Here is a 25,796-nt window from a genome sequence, read left to right as displayed (position 1 = left end):
ATCGATAGACCCAAGTTCAAATCCTATCTTAGACTGAACATCAAAAGGGTTAGTTGGTCCTGTATTCAATTATTCAATTGTTTCCTTGACTACAGTCTGCTGTTGGAGGACTGTGCTTCATCAGTCCAATTGACTCCTCTCACAACCACTGTTGTTGCGATTGTGTAAAAGTTGTGAGACCGTAACAAAAGTCACAAACCTAATTTAGTCAAAGATAGTGGCGATTACATAATCTGAACATTTGTTCATACAGCAGTTTGGCCCACCTAATTTTGAGATTGAAATTAGGGCCAGCGCTGGAACCCGTTTCGAGGCGCAACTTAAAATTTCAATATTTGGGCAAGCTTAAGGCCTACCTTATTTTGCAATGTGAAACCACCGACAGCGCTATCATCCAGCATGAAACCCTTGGGGTCAAATGCTTGAATTATAATGGCAGAAAAAATGGTATTATTTAGATAATACTACTGAGACTGGTGTACTTTATCCTAGCTTGGTGGTAAATAAACACAAAACGGAAATCACAGACAACAACATATCAGAGTGTTAATACACACCATAAATATTTACAACAAAACCAAGGATAGGCCGGCTATTTTTATAGAATTCATGAGCCACATGTTCTGATTCTATTACTTTTTAGCTTTGATGTCTTTCGGTCTTTCACAGCATTTTATGTAGTGCGAATGTTTTCATTTTTCCTTTTAATCAAAGTTTACGTTCAAACAAGAGTTGTACATGCTTTGTGCTGGTAAATTACACAGTAGGCCGTAATGTTGGCAGTAAACCACGCTACTGTCCTTCCAGTTTATGTCAAATTCACCATCTGTATATAAATTTCAAGACATCCAATTAATTGCAACTATAAATTGTTTAACCGCAAGGAATGCTTGCAATTTGGTGATTTAATGGTATATGAGATGCAATATATATTTCGCTGTGTCTTGATTGCTGACTTAAGGTACTTTTCCACCATTAAACCTGCTTGCTAGATTTCCCTGACCATACCGCTTTATTTATGCTGTTGTTCAAAAAATCCACTAATTTTTTAGCCATTTACCACTAGTTAAATAATATCTTTCTTGCATCCTTAGAAATAACATTATCTATTGGTTTAATAGCAATATGTATATAAAATGAATGTCATAGTTTGAGTATATATGGTATAAAAGTAAAATGTACAATGTAGCTATGGAGCTAAGTTATATCGCGAAAGAGTCTATGTTGCCAAGACAAGCACCACTGTACCATGCATTTCTATGGGCTCTGCACAAGCTGCTGTGAGACGCCGATCGAATGGCCAGTGAAAACAGCTGAAGTTGAGAAAACAGCACAAACTCAACTTTGAAGAAATCACGAACAACCAAATTTATAAATGTTGCACATGTTGGGGTGATTTTGTTACACTGTTCAGGAGAGTATCCCTAAGCACATTTGTTTGAGAGTTTTCGACCATTATTTTCACCTGTTGTAGTTGCCAGGCAGTGGAAATGGTCGCTATCGAGAATAAGATTCATGCATGTTCAGATTATTATGTTTTAGACAATTTTTATCCAACAAAATATTCTGTACTGGGTAAAAAAGCACAACTGATAACATAACCAGACTTGATGTGAAATGTCTCTTCTTATATGATTTCATGATTTTCAGACTTACAAAAATAAATCTCTCATAAAATCAACCCAAGCCATGAACATCCAAGTTAAATTTCGCCCCTTTACACAAAATAATCTGCACAATTTTTCCACATTTATTCAATACTTTTGACAGCAGATAATTATGTCCATTTAGTCTGTGAAACTATTAATAATCACTTTTTTAAAATTTGACCCAGCCACGTATTAGACTGATTATTATAATCATTGTTCTAAATCTTAGAAAAATGTCTTTTATTCTACGTGGCTCTACTTATTTTTACCAATGCCCTGTTTAATTGTATTTTACTCATTGTTCACGCTTTTTTCCTTACAGATACCTCCCACATATTGAGCCACTTCAGAAATCCTGAATAACTTGGAACTCAAGTCAGTTGAAAGTCTTATTGTCCTCGCCACCAATGGGTTTTATTCACCATACCTCTTGAAATCCCATTATACCAACAAGAGCTTTTAATTCCTAGCCTGTCTACTTACAACTGAATGCTATGCTGGAAATGGTAAACTTTGAAAAAGTTGACTAAACTCTGATCTTTCTAAGGACGTGATGGGTGTCCTTGGTAAGAGAATAGTATAAGGTTACTAACTTCACGTAGCACTACTTTAGTTTAACCAACTACTGCAAGTAAGCAGCAAAATTATACATCTATAACGATATTCAGTTACACTCCTTTTTACATTTACTTTCTGTTCATATTACCCCCCACCCTAATCATACACCCAAATCTCCAGTTCAATCATTAATACTTTGCCAAAACAATTTTTACTATATTTGTCCATAATTTGTATCAATCCAAATTTTTATAAAATATGGAAAAAATTATGTTGATTTGCTTTTTTTTTTAAAAAGTAACAAAAGTCTCTCTTTAGGAGACAAGGACCAGGCAATACTGATTTAATACGCAGACACATTAGTATGGTTTGGTATGTATTGACAAGAAAATTATTTACTGTTTTTTTATTTGTATTGACACTTATCATCAAGGCTGTAAAAGTAGCTACTAAACTTGATGGACAATCCAATATTACTACTGTATCATCTCTTAAAACTGGTGGTCCAGCAGACAAACCAAAAATAATTTGGTAATTGCAAGCTCTGAGGAATAACCTCTAAGTGAAACTATAATTTTCACAAATTGTTTTCAGAAGTTTACATTAACTGGGAGGACTAATCCCTTTTTAGAATTTCACATCAATTGGGAGAACTAATCTGCCAGAGAAGTGAGAAATGCTGATAAGATTGATTCAAAAGATATGTCCTAAACATACAAATAATGAGTTGTATTTGACCTGTCCTTAGCTTCTCTTATTACAATGAACAGCCAGCTAAAGAAAAGAATTTGTACTGTCTACCCATGGTCTGCCTAACAAAGTGTAAAATTGAAAGATAACTTTGTAAAAAAAACTACCAAGTATTGAAAAAAAAAAATCAGGGCTCTCCACCATTACCTATTAACAACAAAACACAGACCTGAACACTATTTTTTCTACATTATAATAAATCTAATCTTTTTGCTCTAAAATTAACAAATAAAAAGGTGAAAATGTCATAAAATTCCAAAATGTTTTCTAAAAAGAGGCGGAAAACACAGGAGTGGAGGATTGAACACTAAATTTACTTGGTCTAGTACAGGAAGGCCTATGAGTAGAAAGATTTATATCTGTTGAAAAGGGCATAAATAAATAGAAGGTTACACCAACTCCCCCACCCCCACCCCCCACTACTTAAAAGGAAGGAACAGGGATCGAAATACTCTGGTGCACACTGCACTATGCACATAGATTATTAGCTAGTGCAAGTAAACTCAAAATTTAATGTGCACACTGTGCATGTAGAAATTAACACAACAAATTCTCATTATATTCACTAAGCCTAAATTAAGTTCAACCAACATTGTAAGACAACTAAAAAAAAGCAAATTCTTTCGTGATCGCATCAATCGAGAACCCGTCAATTTTATTTAAACTTTAAAAGTGGTGCATTTCACAACAAGTTAGTGCAGGTAAATTTCAAATTCAACATGTACACTGTGCATGCAGGGAAAAAATTCTATTTCAATCCCTGAAGGAAGGATTGTATGTGCAGATCACACATAGCTGACGACTGTAATTTTTTTTTCAAAGCATAATTTATAACTTTCCAATAACAAATGGCAGGAAATGCCACCACTTTCTGATGCTAGTAATCAAACTGGATTTTCTTTGGCCTTATTAACCAGAAATAAAACAAGGTAAACTGTTCTTCTGTTTCCAAATGTTACACTTGTTCACGAAAATGCCTCTAATAAAATTTAATTTAACTTCATGTTACCGCTGAAAAAAAATGAATTTAAGCAAAATAAATATAATTTTTATTGCTATATTCAATGTGCACCCAAAAAATAACTATTTGTTAATGGTCCAATTAAATAAACTACGGTGTTAAAAGTACTTTACAGGAGACATGATTCAATTTTATTTTTTCATTGGATTCAATGCAGTAATTTTTCATGCCCAAATGTTCATGCAACATTTTACACATTTTTTTCCCTTGGGTCATTAATTTGTCTTTATTTAAATATTGAGAAATTGAAGCAAGTTTTTCTTTTTCACATTTTTAATGATAGTTGGGAAATGAACTTTCTGAAACTTTGCTTAATTTGTTTGTTGTGATTGACTAAACCACTCATTTCAGCATGGGTTGGGCACATGTGGAATTAGCTCAGATGACAAATTCCCTCCACGCTGGAAGCATAACTACTGGACCTTATCGAATTATAAAAATCATAGAAAATAAATCTTTTCAAAGTGAAAAAAATGTCAAAGGAACTGAACCTAAGAATAGTTCCTTAGGACTCCCTCACCCATAACTCTAACCCTCCAGTAACCCTCCCCCGCTTTAATTGTGTATATTTAGGGGTTTATACAATACATGTACATGTTTGGGTTCAGGTTAGGGGTAGGTCGTAATACATTATCTCCACTATAAAGCTCAAAAACTGACCTACAAATTATTTGGCCAAATTCAAACAAATATTTTCGAAAATATAATTTCCACAATAATATTTATATATAAAAAAAAAAAATAATAAATAAATGAATAACAAAATATACAACATATATATCTCATTTGCTTTGTTCAAAAAGTATCTCAATAAGAAACTAACTTATATAAATAAAAAATTATACGTGTTGTATACTAAATGACTTCAATATTTTCCCAATAGAAATACAACTGTAATGTTCATTTAAAGGGCGGCAGTCGTCGCGCCGCGTCCTGTTCGATATGGGACTCATAGCTATGTATACAACGCGTGTAAAATACATTGTTTATTTACATGAAACTCGAACATGCGCTGCGCAACGACCGCTGCACTTTAAGTATATGCACTAAAAGTAGAGAAAGTACATTATATATATAACAAATATTATAAAAATTGAAGAAGAAAAAATAACAGGAGGGAAAACGTAATGCCCAGAGTTTTAGGACACCAGAAATGAAAGTTTTCCCGTTTCTTGGCCTGATCAACAGTGTGGGTGTCAATGTCTAGACGTTTTATTTACAAATTCTACAATCTCTTAGAAACTAAAGACCAAACTAATTTGTCACTTTTGTCAGTTGTAAAAGAAAACCACCAAACCCTAACCTATATAAAGAGTTCTGACAAGACTGTGTAAACACCACAATTCAAAAGATGCCCACTCCAACATGCAAATTAGCATCAAAGTTAGCCAGTCGCAGTGAAGTGAAGTGAAGTTCAATTTAATCAAAATCTACAAGATGAGGAGATGCAACATGTATGATACTAAACGAAGATCCAAATTTGAAGACACAAAATTATCAAAAAATTCAAGACATCTCTAGCAATGTAATTAAGTGAATCTGTGGTCAGTATCCATCTTGGGCTGTGGCAGCTTTTGAAAGTGTGCATTATCTGCATTTTGCATTTTCGAATATGGTTCCAAGTGTTCTATGATGCTATTGGTGAAATGTTTTTCATCTCATTTTTCATATTGATGAGGTCTAAGCCAAATTGAACAATAATACGTCATCTTTTCCAGGTTTTCACTATGAATTCCTGCCATCAGGAAATGGAAAACAAATTGGGGTCAATGGTCAAAATTGGTAATAATTTACATTTTTATACTGGTTTCTATGATGATATTATTTCTTCAGATCCTAAAATTATTCTCAGTGACAATCTGACATAAGATGAAAAAAATCAATTATTATTCTTGTGAATTCTAATTCAAAAAATTGACAAATAATTTAGTAATTTTCCAGGATGGGAATAGATTTCTATTACCCATTTAAATACAATGGAAAGTTCTCTCCCATAATGCATTGCATGTATGTGTAGTAACATGCTCAGTAGTGCAAAATTTTAACTTGGCTTAAACTGGCTCAATTAAAAGTTGGAAATTTTGTTAGTGGTTTTAGTTTTAAGAAAGGGGTCTGATTTGTAATGCAGATATACAGAATGTTTCAATCACAGCTTAAAACGTGGTAATGTTGTCCTGGTAAAATTGTACTATATGCCCAGTAACATGTGGAGTAGTGTAAAACTTTAATTTCTCTATCACAATGCATTGTACTTGTATGCCCCATTGTATGCCCAGTAGTGTAACATTTGAATTCAGCCAGTATTCTTAAAATCACCCAAGCTGGCATGAAATAGTTGAGAAATAATGATGTGGATTCAAGCCGGGTAATTATGCAAGTCACAACCATGCTTTGCACTATTCAACATACATGACAACTGTAGTTTTCAACTTTCACGAGCAATTACTTTTGTTGAGTGTTGACTTATTCGCTTGTGATTTTAAACATGAAAGCACTGCATTGAGAATACTGACACAAATTCCACAGCAGGGCAGCCACTATGCAATACAGCATGGACCAGAAAATAATGTAATTCAAAAAAACATGTTCTGATAAACCGGTACTTTTACATTGCATGCTGTATGCCTTAGGAATTTATGACAATGGCTATCCATGAAGTTACTGAATTACGTCAGCAATAATAGACAAAATATATAGATTCAAAAAATTGGTAGCAAGACAAAACTCATTTTTTTACAGTTACTTTAATTCATATACACTAGAAACCCACACGAATCTCAACCCTTTTCCTATGATTTTTTTATTATTTCTAACAATTGCTTTATTAATATTGCTACAAATATATGAGGCAATTTAGTGATGACTATTGTTAAACCTTCAGAAAAGTAGACGAATTAAATACAAGAATTGAAGCACCTTGTTTTAAATGAAACCGTATTAGAAAAATATTCATTTTTATGGAAACGTTGCTGAAAATTGGACTGATAAATTAAACATGTGAGATTGAAGAATAGAGGGGACCTGGCAATTTTGAGGAGGGGGGTCTTAATGATATCGATGTCCTTCGTGACAGGAAACTATAGATATATGAACAAATTATTTTTTTAAAGTGAATTTCTGAAAAATATTAATTTTTATTATTTTATATTGATAGTTGTATTCATACATAGACTGCATAGTCGCTATTTTTATACAGAATAAAGATGCTCTCTGGATTTGATACATTTACTAATGACAACAGAAATCATTAAGACTGAAGATGGGCAAGAATTCTTACCTGACCAAAATCGATGGTAACGTTGACTTCGTTGTACTCGAGCCCACGTGAAAGTGGCGGGCTTTGCCACCATTGTTTTGTCCCGTCTATAGCATGGTAGGCTGGGTGGGATGTCAGGGGATTCTTCGGGTCACAGGTATCACATATTTGTCCCTGGATCAAGTTAACATCAGAATTGTATATGACATCGGTAGCGGTGTTTCCAGTCAGTTTGCAAAAAAGTTCCTCTCCAACTTCCTCGCCACAAGTCGATGTCGCGGAGATGTTCTTACCGGTAGCGATGTTAAAATAAGGAGGCTGCAGAACTTGGCCATTGACAATCCCTGAAAAAATGTCAATAGTTGAAACTATCAAGCAAGCGACGAGAAACTTGCTACCCGCCATTGCATATCAACCCGACTGACCCCACCAAACAGAAATACTTCAAACTCGATGCACCCCATGACCTCCTTTTTTATTTGGGTCCGACTATTTTAATGAGGGGGGTTGTTTTACAGCTAAATAAATATACGACTACAACTAAGTTATATCTTTTTTTTAAAAAAACGATGACTTAAACTCAGATTCTGTAGAATAAGTACATTAAACTTTAAAAGATTCAAATATGTTTTTACGTCATTTTAATACAATTTGCGGTTAGCTCACGCGTTCATTGAACCCTGACCAAGAATGGGACAGCCATATTGTCATGCTAAAAAGGTAAATCACCACTATTCAAGAAATCGAAATTGCCAAAAGAATCACGGATTATTGTCCTTAACTTTTGAATTGGCCTGAGATACGGAACAGAAAGTGAATAACAATCAGAAGAAAAAAAAGGATCTGTTATAAATGCAGATCAAACCAGTCAGACGTATTTTTTCACCACCAGATGGCGCTATGGACCACTTCCAAAATAATTTTCAGGCAAAATTAACGGAGGGCCCGAGGGATCGGGGTCCAGGTCCACTGGCACAGAGAAATATGAAACATGGCATTTCTCAGGTAAATACATAAATATATAAACAAATAAATTATGAGAAAATTTATATATATACAATAATGTTTAAAGTGTTCGGTGAGCGTCTAAGGTTACATGTATACTGTTTAAAGGGAGGCAGCAATTATGAACACGGTACAGTGCAACTATGATAACTACACTGTTAACTGCAATAAACCAACCACATATTACCGAAACAACAACTATACTAAACGACAGAGAAATCGAGAAATTAAGTTTGGAAGTTGAAAAAATATATAAATTATACTGGGAAAGGGAAATTAACATAAGGACTGATGATAACCAAAATAACAATAACAGAAGAAATAAACTCAGAACGTACAAACGTTTCTAAAATGAATTTATTTTAGAAAATTATTTGATCAAAATAATGCCGAACTATGTGAATGTCTAAGTAGGTTCCGTCTGAGCAATCACAGACTAAAAATTGAAACAGAGAGGTATACCAAACCAAAAACCGAAATAGAAAAAATTAAAGTATCTGCAAAATAGAAGATGAGTACCATTTTATTATTAAATGCCACTTTTACGAAAAACGCGAAAAGTACTATTTGAAGAAACGACTAAACACATTATAAACTTAATGAACATCTTCTGGAAAAATAATATAAATATTTTTCTCCTTTTATACGTCTTTTTTTCATTATTCGGCGCAAACCGATCACTTCATTGAGTGTTACTGTAAGTTGACGTACGGTTAGAATAATTTGACAGGTTTTGTTGTCCCGGAGCATTGTGGGTAAATAGTTTACTTTCGAGGTCAACACGGGTCGTAGTGCGATAAAATATGGCGACGATGCTGATCAATGTTCTACCCGCAACATTAACCGGATTCTCGTGTTAAATTCGTGGATCATCTTGTATTTACGAGTCTTACTATTTACACGGATTATCGCCTGACAGCTCAAATCATCATTTTTTATTGTTTCTGTGCACAGCCGATTACGACTTTTAGGTAACTGTTCTTTGAACTTGAAGTTAAAATGGCCTATTTTACTGTCAACGAAAAATCAACCCAATCGGCAGCTTTGCAATATAGCTCACTGTTTTTTAACAAAGTATCAATATTGATATCAGCATACCATTACAATCTGTTACATTTAAAATATCAATATTGCTATTTTGTTTTCAAAACAGTAAGCTCTATTATAAATCAGCTGGTTGGGTTGGGTTGATTTTTCGTTCAAAATAAATATCTGACCTTGGTATACGTAGTCTTGGTTCTGCGGCATTTTGGGTATGCCTTACGATCTAAACATGGCTGATAGGGTCTAGCAGATTGAAAAAAAATAAAATAATTGCTTACAGCTTACATTTCCATTTTGTGTCAAATATGACTCTACCAGAATTTGTGCAGCATTGGTGTACAGTAGAAATATTTAAAGCGTGGCGGTCGTCGCGCAGCGCGTGTTCGAATTTCATGTAAATAAACAATGCGTTTTACACGCGTTGTATACATCACTATGAGTCCCATATCAACGACTGTCGCCCTTTAATACAAGAAGGAAACAAAACTTGCACTGGAATTTTCTAAATGGCAATTTCAAATGCATTTAATCTTATATTTCACTTGCGAACACTGACAAAATTGAAATATTTCAACACAAAATGGATATCTAAGCTGTAAGCAATTATTTTATTTTTTCTTCTGCTAGATCCTATCAGCTGTACTTAGGTCACCAGGCCCCTGTGGTTTGTTGGTATACACAGCAAGCTTTTACTGCCATATATACTAACCGACAAAGCCTAGAACCCTATGCTGCAAAATGATGGCTATATTTGTAGTGCACACAATTTGTGTCACAACTACATTTGTACATATGCTAGGACACAGGGGTTTTTCTAGAAAAAAACTGCAAGAGAGGGCACTGCAACTCAGCGGCGGCACCAAGTTGGGGAGATAGGGTTCTCCCTACCAGGGTGTGGAGTTTTTGCATTCTATGGCTTCCTTGGGCCAAAATTACTATCAGACAGGTCACAGTTGGAGTGGCCACATGTGATCCCTGGTCAATCCGAATTTTATGGTTGCCAGTGGATCTGCCCCCAGGGTAAGGAGGCGCATGGCCATGGCATGAGAGCGCTGCACCCCTGTTCCCTTGTTTAAAAAAATTCCTGAGGACACCATGTAGTGTTGAAGGTGTGAATAAGTGGACCAGCACATTAGCAGTAAAAGTGATGTGGACCAGGGAATCATTCCAGTTGATGTACAACTCGCGTAATGATGTGTAATGGTCTAACGTACTAATTTCACATGATATGTCCTCAATATTTTTATTCTTCAAATTAAAATGGCAAGATTTTTTTTTATCCATTATGGAAACGGGAATAGGAAAAACAAAAGAGAGATGAAACAAACCTTATATCATAAGGATCAAAGTTGGACATAGTGATAGTATACTAGTACTGGTATTACAAGAATAAGAATTCCACTGTAAACACAAAAGGTTTTGCTCTTTAATATTAAAATAAACAAAGGACTTGTGTTTATGATGACGTATCTTTTTAGCTCCATGCTCCTGCATTACATTACCCCCAATTCCCAACATTCCCAACACTTGCAACTCAAAAACTGACATTAGACTATAAGGTTATTTACATGTAGTTGCACTCTTGACTAATAAATTTCACCACTTGCAAAGGTGGTGAACACTCACAACTGCTACTTTTTACAGCTGCATTTAACAACTTGCAACTCTTGACTTGCAACCATTCTTTTATATGCTGGTGATTGTGTAATATATTTTTCCATTATTTGTAAATTAATACATAAATGTTCTTTTTATTTTTACATTTGTGTTCAAACAAAAACAGAGAATTGTGAATTGACCTTCATGTATGTATCTGTGCGTCCATCCATATCCAGCCGTCACCTCGAACTGATTAAGTTCAAAATTCAGAAATATGTCAGAAATTATATCAGACAAATGCACATAAATTTATTTCATCATCTGATTCAAGATGGCTGAATATCAGCCATTTTAAGGCCAGTAATGTATCAAAATCACACATTTTTACCATTCTAGATCCGGATCTCAGTCGTGCATGGACAGATTTAGTTTGAACTTGATACATACACTGAACATGAAGGAACCTTCATGCACAGCATTTTATTTTTTCAGATCGGATTCAAAATGGCCGACTGACATATATTAATATATATTCTACATGCCTGAACCGATCAAGTTCAAACTTGTCTTCACGTGTCCCCCCCCCCTCCCCCAAATGCATTCAAAAATATAAATCATTTTGTGAGCTTCATTTACAATATTTCAATAATTATGTGCAGTTCCTTTGTTTTTCAGTATTCAATGGCAACAAAAGCTCCAGGAAACTTTTCTTGGGTTGATAAGGGAAAGGTAGCTGGATTGGCATTCCCGCACACTGCTGAACATTTGCACTACATCCATGAACAAGGTGTGCACCATCTCGTCACCTTGACAATGAACTCGCCTCCTATGGATACGTGCCCTATGTTAAAGTGGCACAGGATTAAGATGCCAGATTTTACGGCGCCTTCTATGGATCAAATATATAAATATTTGAAGATTGTGGAAGAAAGCAATGCAAAGGGAGAAGTGAGTGCAAATCTAAGATTATTCATGAAAATATGAAAACAGCCAAAAGTTTTAAACATGAGCATGATACAAACTTTCACTGTTATCACTGGAAAGCAAGGGGGGTGCATGTGTTCGATGGTGATCTCTCACGAATTAAGGAAGTCATGCGAATTGTAGAAGCATAAAACAAATTTCCTGACAAACTTACATTTCGAAAAATGCTTACAAAATAGCACGTCTGTGAAAGAACTGCTTCATGTTCATCTCAAACCATTTTTGGTAGTGTCCTTGTTAATACGCAATGCAGTACAAATCTTGCTATTTTTTTTTTTATGCAATCAAATGTTTTCAACCATCCATGGCGCTCTTTGAAGCTATCCTCGGGGGCGGAGCTACGTCACGGACCTTCTACGTTGCTAAGACGCGCACCACTGTACCACGTATTTCTATGGGCTTTGTGCGCGCTGCTGTGGAACGCCAGTGGAGCCGGTGAAAACTCAAGAAAACAACACAAACTCAACTTTGAAGTAATCCTGAACAACCAAATTCATATATGTTACACACGTAGGGCTAATTTTGTTACACTGTTCAGATGAGTCTCAACAATCATCGCAAAGTACCGTTTTCTGCGAGTTTTTGGTCTTTGTTTTCACCGTGAGGGTTGCCAGGCGGTAGAAAATGCCCGGATGTCCGCCCCCGAGGATTGGCTAGAACTATGTTTGATAGATGCGCGAAGAGTTTACAAATTGCAAATTGAGTTCCCCTCTCCTGAAATTTCATCGCATGTCACAATTCATGGTTATGAAAGTTGCACATCCTTATCTTATAAATCCTGAACTCAGTGTCAACAAATGTGTTACCATGGCGATATTTATGTTAATCCACCCCTTCACTATCTTTAACATAAATGATCTTCTGGCTTTATTATTAGGCTGTTGCAGTTCATTGTGCCCATGGCAACGGAAGAACCGGTACAATGCTGGCATGCTATCTAGTGAAAACCAGGAAGATATCTGGACAAGATGCCATTAATCTTATACGGGAAATCCGTCCTGGATCTATTGAAGTAATTGAACAAGAGAGAGCTGTCGTGCAATTTTATCAGCATTATAAGTCTAATTTTTGAATGTGATGAGCATAGATTCAGATCATTTAAAACTTTAGATTGATACAGTGTATACCATGTTTTCTTCATAGAAGCACATGTTCACCAAATATTGTATTTGCTGTATATTAAATCATTGAAATATTATTTAATTTGATCTTAGAAACACCACTGTAATTTACTTAAGCACATGCACTGCTAATAGAGCAAATATTGGTACAGTAAATGCAATTTTTCGGTTTATGTGCACTTATATTAGATTAAATATAGTACATCTAAATCGATTATGAAAATTTACTATAAAAAAAGGCTTCCTTCTATAAAAGACTATAAAAACAAAGTCATTTTGATATGCTCTTGTGAGGGCAGTCTATTCATTGACCAAACATTTTTGACTCCCGTGTGCGAAGCACAAAAGGGAGTCTTTGCAGTTACCCTGTCTGTATGTCTGTATGTATGTATGTATGTCACTTTTTTTGTTCCACCGTTATCTCAAGAACCACTAATCAGATTTTGGTGAAACTTGGTACATAGATGCTCTGGGATAATGCGCAGAGTTGATTAGGTTTTGGTAAAAATCTATGAATATTAATTACCTAATTTGCATGATAATTAGCTGATTTTTAGCTGTTCCAAGACTCTTCCACTGATATCTGAAGAACCATTCATTGGATTTCAATGAAACTTGGCACATGGATGCTCTGAACTAATGCGCAGATTTGGTTAGTTTTGGGTAAAAATCCATGAATATTAATTACCTAATTTGCATGATAATTAACTGATTTTAAGCTGTTCTATGACTGTTCCACTGATTTTTGAAGAACCACTCATTGGATTTCAATGAAACTTGGCACATGGATGCTCTGAACTAATGCGCAGATTTGATTAGTTTTGGGTAAAAATCTGTTAATATTATTAATTACCTAATTTACATAATGATTAATAAATTTTCCACTGATATCTCAAGTACTAATCATAACATTTCAATAAAACTTGGGACACTGCACATACCTGATAGTTTTTAGGGTAATATCAGTACATATTAATTACCTAATTTGCATAATTAATTAATTTTCAGCTTTTGATATTTCGAGTAGTAATGATCACGTTTCAATGAAACTTGGTACATAGTTACTTGAGGACTGTGCAGAGACCTAATTAGTTTTTTGGGTAAATAGTTAATTTTTTGCTGTTCTATGATGTCTAAAAACCACTCATTGGATTTCAATGAAACTTTTAAAGAGTACCCATCACATTTCAATGAACCTAAGACTATGCACCATATTAGTTTTTGGTAAATATTTATGCTTCTTAATCACCTAATTAACATAATTAATTAATACTGATATCTCAAGTATTGATCATCACATTTGAATAAAACTTGGTACATAAATGCTCTAGGACAATAGACAGTCTGATTAATTTTGGGTTAAAATCTGTTCATATTAATCCTCTAATTAGTATAATAATTAATATTTTTTTGGTTCTAATCACATTTCAATGAAACTTGGTACATTGTGCAGACCTTATTAGTTTTACACTTAAATCTGTTCATATTAGTTATTTTGAATTAATTTTTAATGTGTCTCCAAAACTCTCAGCACACGGTAGTTCTTTCTAAGCTTTCTTTGATGTTTAGATATGACCACATGTACTTGGTTTCACCCTATGAATGCCAATATCAACTTGTGTACCCGGTAATCTTTAAACAGAATATTGTGTGAGCAATTATGATACTTCACTTTTTTTGTTGTTTTTTTCACACAAATTATATTTGTATCTTTCCACTGAAATGCAGAATGTGCTATTTGTAAGCTTTTCCCATTACATAAATCTAAACAAAACTATTAGATACATTTTAACTTATTCACAGTTGGATTTCATCCTGTCCTAAATATTACGGGTAAATATTATTATTTATCTTTTTGATATTTAAAAACTACTGACATTATTTATGCCAGGATCGGATTTTAGAATCTGTAAGATTATGCGAGAGAGTAAAATAATATTCATTTGTATTATAATAGTATTTATTTGAAAGTACACATACTAGTTTATAATAACATTGTGATTTTTAATAAAATGGTGTATGAACAAGTTTTTAATTTTGTTATTAATGATTTAATGCAACGTTGTTAGATCGTTGTAAGACCTAAAAAAAAAAAAGGTATTGGTCAATAGGATTTTGTTTTATAAATTGGCTTAATTAAAGGATGTTCTTTTATTTGGAGTGTTCATTCGATTTTTTTTCTCTTGTTTGTCTAACAGAAAATTGTCCAACTGACTTTCGTGATAACCAGAAAATAAATATTAAAAACCAAACTGAGTGTTTGTAATTCATCTCGTATAGTTTTATGAGTGTTGGTCTAATTTGTTGTAACGAACATCGTGAACTGCCCAAGATGCTCATCTACGAAAAGCTTGATAGCGAGGCATACAATGATCTATCTTAACAGTCATGCTATGGATGAGCTTTGGATTCCTTAGTGGCTTAGTTAGCATGCATGCAAAAGGAAGTCCAATCCATATGGAATCATTCCTGGTCAGCAGAAATAAGCAGTATTAGGCTGATATTTTACTTTACTAGCTTCAGTTTTGTTTGTACATGTTAATTCTGTGTTGTTGGCAACCACATTACTGTAAGTTTAAAAACTTTTTCATAAAATTTATAAAACATGTTTACCATAAAGCATGTCCAACATATATAAATTTGGTTGTCCAAGATAAAGTTGATTTTGTGCTATTTTTTTGAATTAAGCTATTTTCACCGGCTCGACCGGCGTTCCACAGCAGCTCGCGCGGAGCCCATAGAAATACATGGTGGTGGTGCGCGTCTTAGCAACGTAGAATGTCTTATGACGTAGCTCCGCCCCGAGGATACTCTCAGCACACATATTTTTTGTCTGAGATTTCTTTGCACGATGTAACATATTTCTAGAGGGACAAATACAATGTATATCTATTTAACTTCAAAAATGATGCAACTGCCTTCTGTTGGGGGCAGTTTCATTTTATCTCTAGATTTTATTTGCTTACAGGAGACTTGGTTAAATAGTAATAGTTCTTTTACTTTGCCTAGTAGCTTAAATAGTTTTGAAATTATTAGACAAGATAGAAATTTAAATATTAGTAAGCAGAGAGTTTCTAGAGGGGGTGTTGCTGTCTTATACAAAGCACAATATAACAACTATATACACAAAGTCAGTAACTGTTCAAACCACTTTCTCTGGTGTAAGCTTGATAGAGATTTGTTTAAAATACAGAAGGATATTTATATTGGATGTGTGTACATACCACCAGAGAATTCTATTATTCATAAAAAAACAGATATGGATATTTTTCATCTAGAAAATAACATACTCCACTTTTCCACTAAAGGAAACGTCATTTTGTTAGGGGAGTTTAATTCTAGAATAGGAGAATTAACTGACATTATTAATGAAGACATAAACCAACACATTCCGCTTCCTTTGGATTATGTTAATGATAATTTTGAACCACGTAATAATATGGATAGTGTCTCAAAATCCTGTGTTAACTAATTTGGTAGAAAACTCTCTCAAATGTGTATTGAATGTAATCTTGTAATTGTAAATGGCAGGACAGTTGGGGATTCGGCAGGTAAATAGACTTATTATTCACCAATGGATGCAGTACAATTGATTTTGGGGTTATTTCTAAATCAATTTATAATTATGTACAATATTTCAAAGTTGATAGATTAACCCACATTTCGGATCACTGTCCCATTATCCTATCTTTATGCTTAAATCCAGACCTCCCAAATAATTCTCAAAGAAATCATAGTAATAGATTGGATCCCTTACCAACTAAATATATTTGGGACAGTGACTCGAAAAAATAAATTTTTATCTGCTTTAGAGCTAGCAAAATGTAATGAAATCAAAACATTTATGTCGGCAAATGAGAACTCTGACAAAATGGTATCAGATTTCTCTTCACTTCTATGTCAATTGGCAGAAAAAAGCCTTAAAAAAATCCACTTCAAAAGAATAATAAAAAATAAAATAAATAAAAAAACAAACAACCAAAGATGGTTTGATAAAGATTGCCATTTATTACGTAATGAACTTAAAATGCATACTAAATTAATTCAGAGATTTCCTAATGACCCTATTGTTAGATGTAAATTCTTCAAAACACGTAAACAATTTAAAAAAATACTCAAATACAAAAAAAAAACAATTTAAAGTACACCAGCTTAATGAAATTGAGAGTCTTCAAGGTAACAATTCATCATTCTGGAAAAAAATAAGTGAACTCAACAATGACGCGAATACATGAAAGTCAGAGGCTGATTGCATAGCACCAGATAAATGGTTGACACACTTCAAAGATCTATTAAATTCTAAACCTGGTAAAAATACAGAAGAACAAGACGATATTATATCAGATCTTAGAAATAGGGAAATTAAGGGACTTGACGCTAGTAAAACTGATTTGGATGGACCAATACAGGAAAATAAAATTAAACAAGCCATCAGATTATTGAAAAACAACAAATCAACTGCAAAAGACCAAATCTGTAATGAGATGCTAAAATGCGGTGAAAATTACCTCATCAAACCTATTAAAAAAATATTTAACTCTATTTACAATGCAAATATCTTCCCACATGCATGGAGTACAAGTTTAATAATACCCATACATAAAGCAGGATCTAAATTAAATCCTTCAAACTACAGGGGAATAGCAATCTCCAGTTGCCTTGGCAAACTATTTACAAGTATCCTGAATACAAGGCTAACCACTTTTATTGAGAAAAATAACATTTTGTCTCACCAACAGTTTGGTTTCAGAAAAGGTTGTCGTACAACTAACAACCTATTTATAGTCCAGTCATTCTAGCAAAAAAAGGGGGCCAACCCGTCACAAATTGCAACAGAAATAATTTCTTCACAGTGCTTTTCAGAAAGGTATCTAGATTAACATACTAAAAGTCTAGGAAAATCTAGGCTTCCGAAATATACCTAATTTGCATATATTCAAAATGGCCGTTTTGCACATTTTTACAACATGGAAATATAACTATCTGGACATATCTTTAATTCTAGATGAGGTATTCAAAAAATACAGGATGCTATGGTACTGCTTTGAGTTGGAGAAGGTATGAGAGTGCCAAATGTGTTGATTGGGTAGATGACAATTTGCATAAATCCAATATGGCCGCGATAGTATAATTATTTAATGTAACTTCACTTCCGGCTTTTCTTTTATGTGGCATAAGTAATAAGTTTAAGATGATAGAATACAATTTTAAACAGAATCGTACAGTACAGAAAAGATGTAAATAAATAGTATCATGGGTAGACGGATGCTTCATCTGCATAAATCCAACAAGGCCGTCACATCTAAAAGAAAAACCAGAGGAATGAAACACCCTGGTCGGATCTACAAATCTCCTATGCTATATACATAATAGACCATTTAAACGTAAATTTTCAACTCTATAAACTATTTTTGATTTAACAAACTGTATTAAATAGTTTTGTCCAAAAGTGTATTGTTTGATTAATGTACTGTAAAATGACTAATTTTCACTGGGTTTAAATTTCACTGATTTAGCGTTTCAGGCATATTTAGTGGGTTTAAAATTCACAGTTTTATCATTTGGATAATGTGTTCTATGCTCAATTTTACATATTCACTGGGTTTTAATTTAGCGCATTTTCCAGTCAGCGAAAAAAGCTGAATTAAAACCCAGTGAATAATTAACCCCTTTACAGTAATTGCTAATCGTCATCGCTATCTTCATCTGAGACTGCAACAGTCTGTGGAGCAGTTGCATCTCACTATCCTCAAGAGAAATTCAGGTGCTGCCTCCTTGTCTGTCAATATAGGAATGACGATCAGTTGTGGATCGCGTCCTGGGATTTACTTCCTGGCGAGAAACCTGATTCATGTCTTTATCACGACTTGATTGTCCATAAAGGCGACACACCTATCCGAGAAGGACAGTGGCCCCTAGTTCAGCCCAACGCCTACCTGAGGCGAAGGTGAGTAAGAAGACTGTTTCCCCGACAAAAGTTTGAGTGGTGCTGATCGGAGAGGCTCAAAGGGCAGTCTGCTTAGAGCGGCCAAAACAACCGATAAGTTCCAATTGGTTGGTTCCCTCGTTCAGGGTCTAGGCCTCTGATTAAACAGTAAACAGTCTTCTAATGGTAGAACAACCGGCTAGTCTCGTCCCCAGAGAATCCTAATGGTGGATGACAAGGCTGATCCTTAGCCAACAATTGCTGAAAGGACAAGTCCATTTCATTCAAACGATGGGTGAAAAGTGTACGCACCTAATTTTGAGGCGTAGGCTGTGTTGGTTGGATCTCTGTTCGCCTTGGCTAGGATGTTGGCAATGCACTCTGAGTGAGTCAACTGAGAGCCTTGATGCATGTAAGTAGCACATCGCTGGGCTCAATGACAGTGCGTCGTCTGGTTGGGACGAAAGTCTGAAAGCACCCCTGGTGTTTCGACTAACATTTTCAACAGTAGTGGAAACCAGACCTTGCTTGGCCAGTTGGGCGCCATCCACGTCAAACAGCAGATGAGTTCCTGTCGAAGTTTCTCCAGTACCTGGTGAATAGAGAGAAGGGAGGAAAGGTATACATGTCCATGTGGGCCCATGGGGGACGACAAAGTGTCCCTGGCCCAGGCTCTTGTAGTTGAATAGGTCTAACCTTGGACCGTCCCACCGCCGAAACAGTCTGGAGGTTACCCATTGGGGTATCCCGCCACTCCAAGTTCTGGAAATGGAGCCGCCATGAGAGGGCATCCGCTTGACTGTTTCTCGCCCCTGGAAGGTGGTGTGCGGCTAGCTCCACATTGTATTCCATGTACCAAAGGACAATTTGCTATGCTAGGACTGACAACGATGGGGATCTGGTCCCCCTCCTTGTAGCTTTTGGAGACCACCACTGTGTTGTCTGTGCGAAGCAACTATGGGTAGAAAGTGAAGTAGTGCTAAGCGCACTCCTTTCAGTTCGAGCCAGTAGATATGGCAGTCCTGAATCTAATGCAGGGGCCATATTTTTCATTGGGCTTGTTCATCCAACAGGTGCGCTCCCCAACATGTGAGTCATAGCTGTGGCGAGTGGGTCCAAGGGAACCCCCTGCCTGAGGTTGGTAATTGCCAACCATCAGGGCAAGGCATCCCTCGCTTGGTCCGAGAGTGTTACTTGCCTATCCAGTTCCCATAGGAGAGCCTGGTGTTGCAACAAAATTGCGTTGTAACGGGTAGCTGCATAAAACTGCCTGGGGAACTACCCTACGAGTCGCTGACATCATTCTGATAATCTGCATTAGTTCCCAGAGGGACACAGAGGGAACGATGACTAGGTGTTCGGCTAGGTCGTTTACGCAACGGGCCTGCGGCGACCATACCAAGCCCACCTCAGTGTCCTGGCCCTGGCCAGGAACACCAACTGTTGTGTTGGCTGAGGGTGGGACTTGCTCAATTCACTAGGGGGCACAACTGGTCTAGAGAATCTGGTATTAGCCTTACTGTTTGACTAACCACCCTTTGTTGGCTTGTGTAGCAACCAGCGATCTAGGTATGTTGATGTGTACCGATGTGATGTGTACCTGCACAGCAGTAGCACCACCTGTTTCCACACTCTGGTGAATACGTATGGAGCCATGCAAAACCTGAAGGGGAGCACCCCACGCTTGACTACATGGCCCAACTGGGTGAATCCAGGGAGTCGCTGACTCACTGGGTGTATCAGTATGTGCGGGTAAGTATCACTCAAATCTAGCGAGGCTAACCAGTAGAAACAGAGCATGGATAATAATATGGTGCTCTGTGTTTCCAGGAAGCTCATACTGATTTAGTCTGCTTAAGTCCAGAACAGGGCACAGCCACCTGTTGTCACAGTTGTAGTCTTTGGAACCAGCAATACTTGCAAGTAGAAGTACAGTATCGAAGTAGACTTAACACCGGGTCCTCTATCCTGTGTATAGGGTCTTTGTAAGCAAACTATCTACCTCCTGTCGGATTGCTCTCACTTTGCGGGGATCCCCTGGTAGTGCCCCAAAGGGGGCTGGTCTCACCTGTACCAACTGGTCAGTGGGATCCTAAAGCACCAAGACTGCTCCTTCCATCCTCAAAAATGAAGCGGAGGGAGGTCCAGGCTGCGTAACTGAGGCGATGATGCACCCAGTAAAAACAGCCTAAACCGCATTCTGCTGTACAGAGGCAGCCTCTTCCACAAGAGCCAGATGACACTGCAGGATATCCCGCTTAGCCGTGTGGTGTCCCACCAATGGTTGTGTCTGCTGGTCTAGGAGGCTGGTACGTTCCGCCATTAAGACTTCAAAGTGCAGGTGATGCAAAACAATTCGTTCAAGTGGGCTTGCCACAACTCAAAGATGAGAGTCGCCACTCTGCTCTCAGTGCGTGGATTGTTTCTGACTAACCGGTTGAAATATTCCATGAATGCCACAACTCGTTGCACCGAACCAAAAAAAATTGTGGTACCGGGAGGAAACGAAGGATCCGATCGGTCGGGTAGCGCTTGGTCCAGCAGAAAAGGTTGAGCATAAAATTTACCTACCCTAAAGACTTAGGCCTCTATTCCGCAGGGAACCAAGGTCCACCCATCAACACCGTCTGTGCGTTCCCCCTACATCCAGCACTTGGCGGGATCCAGAGCAATACCGAATGCAGGACTCTGGATCACGGAATCTACCGAGAGTGACTGTTTCAGGATCGAGGGGGGTTGAACATCGGGTTACTAGGATCGATGTTTCCCCCTCACCCCACGGCGTGGCTCATGGAGTCATTACCAAGAACAAACTCAGAGGGGCCGTCTGAGGTTGCACATTTAAATGATATTATTTTGACGGCCATATTGGATTTATGCAAATGGTTGTTATTCAATCAAATGTTTCACAATCACATACATTCACACACACCAAACCATATTGCAGCAACTTGAATATCTAAAAAATGTCATCTAGAATTAAAGATATGTCCTAATAGTTATATTTTCCATGTTGTAAAAATGCACCAAACGGCCATTTTGAATATATGCAAATTAGGTATATTTCAGAAGCCTAGATTTTCCTAGACTTTTAGTATGTCAATCTAGGCACCTCCCCGGAATGTATTGTGAAGAAATTATTTCTGTTGCAATTTGTGATAGGTCAAACCATAAATTAACTGGACTATTTATTATATTGAAAACTATTATTGAAAAACACACCAACAACAATCAGCATGAAAATACAGTGAATAAAAAAAAAAAAGAAGCTAAAGCAAACAAACAAAATTTATGCCTGTTTTGTAGACCTGAAAAAGGCTTTTGATAGTGTTTGGCATGATGGTCTATTCTGGAAACTATTAAACAATGGGGTGACAGGTAAAATGTATCAAATTATTAAAAGTATGTACAGTAATATAAAATATAAAATAAAAATGAAAGATGGACTAACCAATCAATTTAATTCAACACTGGGTGTTAAGCAAGGGTATAATCTGAGCCCTTCACTCTTCAACATTTTTATTAATGACATAACTAATACCCTGGACCATGAATCATGTGATCCACCAAATTTAAATAACACACCAATCAGCTGTCTAATGTATGTAGATGATATAGTTGTTCTTTCTAAATCTAAAAGTGGCCTCCAGAATGCCCTTGATAATGTTTCAAAATACACACAGAAATGGAAACTCGCTGTGAACACAGAGAAAACAAAAATTATGGTTTTTAATAAAAATAATAAACACTATGACAGTGATTTATTCTTTTTTGAAGGGAATGAGATTAACATCGCGAGAAATTATAATTATTTAGGTATTGTTCTCAGCCCTAATGGAAAATTTAAAGCTGCTATGAAACATCTGAAATACAAAGGAATGAAAGCATTATTCTCTTTGAAAGCCAAATTAGGTCATAATGAAAGCCTCAGTCCCTCATTATTGTTATCATTGTTTGATAAACTAATAAGACCAATTCTTATATATGGATGTGAAGTATGGGCTGAAGAAAGTTCATTCAACTCTACTATAGAAGATGTACACCTCAGCTTTTGTCGCTTCATCCTAGGCGTTTCAAAAAACACTCCGAAATTGGGAATTTATAGTGAGTTGGGTAGATATCCTATCGATTCATTCATTAAAAAACAGTTAATAAAATATACAAACTACCTAAACAAAATTCAAAACCCCATTATTAAGGAAGCCTTCCTACTTAACAAGACTATAAAAAGTAAGTGGTACAATGAACTTAACTCAGTACTGAAATCTACAAATACAACACTATCAGATATTGACAATAATGAGCTAAAATCGTCACAAATGTCACGGATATATGATAAAATAAAAAATGTATTTATAAAGCATTGGATTAATTAATGATGATAACAGACAAAACACTAATACAAAAAACAAACCGAGGACTTACAAATAATTTAAAACAAACTTCATTTTGGAAAACTACTTAATTAAGCTAAAAAATTAAGAAAAGTTAATTGAAAAGTACCCGAACTAAATTCAGACTGAGCAATCACAGTTTATAAATTGAAAAAGGAAGACACAACAGAATCAAAAGTAGCGACAGAATCTGCAAATTGTGTAATAAAAATGATATTGAAGATGAACATCACTTCCTCATAATATGCCCAGTATATATTAAAGAGAGGGTCGTTTTATACAATGAAGCTGAAAAGATTATTCCTGACTTTACTAATCTCACACCTGAAAATAAATTCATAAAAATAATGTCAAATAATAACTTAGCAATTCCTCTGGCACAATATCTGAAATACAGCTTTGCTATTAGACAGCAGCACCTATTTAGTCATTGACTTTTTTTTTTTTTTTACACCTATTCATTGGGTTTTTGTTTTTATATTCAGTTTATAGGTTTTTTTTGGTGTTTCATTTTACTTTATTATATGTTTCCGTTACTAACTTCAATTTAGTCTGTTTTTGGTTGTCTTTAAACTATTAGTCATTGTAATTTGATTAATTTGTATGTGGAATTTTTGCTGTTGTTGTAACCTTTAACCTCCTTCAGTAGGTTGTTATGAGTTAATAAATTGTTGTTATTACTAGTAACCAGAGAACACGCCTTGGAACTTGAAACTCATAATTCACACGCAAATGGTAATATCACAGAGAGTTGGACAAACTTATGTATTTTAATAAATTATTAAATAATAAAATGTTATATAACTTTCAAGTAATCACTGATCTTTGTTTATACCACTCTTTCCTTTATCACAATCTTTGTTACGCGCTAATGTTATATGCAAATTTAATAATTCATTATGAGTACCGGGGAGTAATTATGTGTTTAAATAAATTACATCGCGGGTCACGTGATACTATCGTGACGACGTCTATTCACTGATGAAATCTTATTACAATTCAGTACAATTACATTAACACATTATCTGTTATCTGTCATCCCGCTGACGTTCACAAGGTAAGCAATCCATATGAACGAGGATCATTCTCACTTTTCGAATTTCTAAATTGACAGCAGAATGCAGAGTAAAATATAAGCAACAGCAGCGGCTTACGTATGTAATATAATTACGGGCAGGTATTTTATTCTAGAATGTGTTTTTATTTTGTTTTCAGTTACCATGATGTGCTTATCGCCGCCTTGGTTATGTATATGTGGTTTCATTGTTGCATGTACGGTTAAACAGAGCTTCACTGCTGGAAGTACAACTATATCGGTGAATACGTTGCCAACGAAAGTTATTGGTTCCCCGAGCTCACGCGCCTGTATGTATGCCTGTGTCATCTACGGAAGCGCGTGTAAGTCAGTCAGATACAAAAGTGAAGTTTGCGAAATGTGCAACCAAGATGTAAATGATAGAGACGGTGCTACATACGGAAACGGTTGGTTTGTTGAAAATAAACCACATAATGTCCCGAATTATACACCCCTAGAGGTAAATATTCGGAAACGCATCACATGATCAGTTTAAGTTCAGTTTAGTTTTGAACGAAAACGCAACACAGTCAGCAGTGATACAATATAACTCAATGTGTTACTAACAAAATAGAAATTTGTAATGGTATATCAATATTGATCCTTTGTATTGCAACACTGCTAGTTGGGCTGCTTGTTCGTTCACATCAATCATACACTGTTATTGCGCTACACTGTCATACAAAATATTAAAAAATATTGATTGATTGATTGGGTTGTTTTGGGTTGTTCATAATTTGAAAAAAAGTGTGTATTTGAATGCAGTGACTAGAAATAATAGAAGTTTATTTTGTTCTAGTCTTCACAAAATCCGTGTTCTAACAACCCTTGCAATAGCCATGGATGGTGTGTTGCACTGCCGAATGATGGATATAGATGTACTTGCAGCGTTGTAGATGGATTCACAGGAACGAATTGTAACATTCCTGGTATGTAATATATTAGGATATATTTGTTATTTTGTTTGAAAAATATTTTGAACAACATATAATATGTCACGTTTACCAGACTAGGTCAGTTTGAACTGTCCTCGCCTCGCTACATAGATTTGAAGTCAGCCGAAGCCATTAAATTCTGACATTGCTTGCATATAACGAGGTAATTCTAATGGAGTCCAATACACTTTCTAAATTCTAATTACACCTACCAATTTCTGTCTTGTATTGTGGCACAGTTGTCGATGATACGTGGAGTATATGGTCGTCTTGGAGTGACTGCAGCGCTACTGTTGGTTTGGGATATCGTGAAAGAAACAGACACTGTGTACGCAAACAGACCAGAGATAGATGTTTAGGACATCCTATTCAATTTGAAAAATGTTTGACTTTTCCCGAAGGTAACAAACACTACTTAGAAATGTATGTATTATAATTGAACCACATTACAACTACTAGCGCGTTTGTGCTGTCTTTGT

At 35.7% G+C, this 25,796-nt stretch overlaps 2 protein-coding genes across 2 annotated transcripts in view; one reads left to right on the top strand and one right to left on the bottom strand.

Annotated features, from left to right (window-relative positions):
* The window catches only part of LOC146731668 (laminin subunit alpha-like), a 41,137-nt gene extending 33,473 nt beyond the window's left edge, over positions 1–7,664 (bottom strand). Inside the window, exon 1 of the mRNA XM_085492987.1 lies at positions 7,256–7,664. Within this exon, the coding sequence (XP_085349113.1) occupies positions 7,256–7,639 (384 nt within the window). The 5' untranslated portion in view covers positions 7,640–7,664. The remainder of the gene's footprint in view (positions 1–7,255) is intronic.
* A 1,350-nt stretch (positions 7,665–9,014) lies between these two features.
* Positions 9,015–13,110, top strand: LOC100370670 (dual specificity protein phosphatase 23-like). The gene is made up of 3 exons (XM_002737389.4): positions 9,015–9,210; positions 11,558–11,830; positions 12,744–13,110. The coding sequence occupies exons 2-3, from the start codon at positions 11,564–11,566 to the stop codon at positions 12,936–12,938; spliced, it is 462 nt and encodes a 153-aa protein (XP_002737435.1). The 5' UTR covers positions 9,015–9,210; positions 11,558–11,563; the 3' UTR covers positions 12,939–13,110.
* The last annotated feature ends 12,686 nt before the right edge of the window (positions 13,111–25,796 follow it).

The sequence above is a fragment of the Saccoglossus kowalevskii genome, chromosome 18, assembly GCF_978046115.1.
Source record: "Saccoglossus kowalevskii chromosome 18, keSacKowa6.1, whole genome shotgun sequence".
In the NCBI taxonomy this organism is placed as follows: domain Eukaryota; kingdom Metazoa; phylum Hemichordata; class Enteropneusta; family Harrimaniidae; genus Saccoglossus; species Saccoglossus kowalevskii.
Note: the sequence above shows the minus strand (reverse complement) of the source record. Positions and strands in the feature narration are given on the sequence as shown.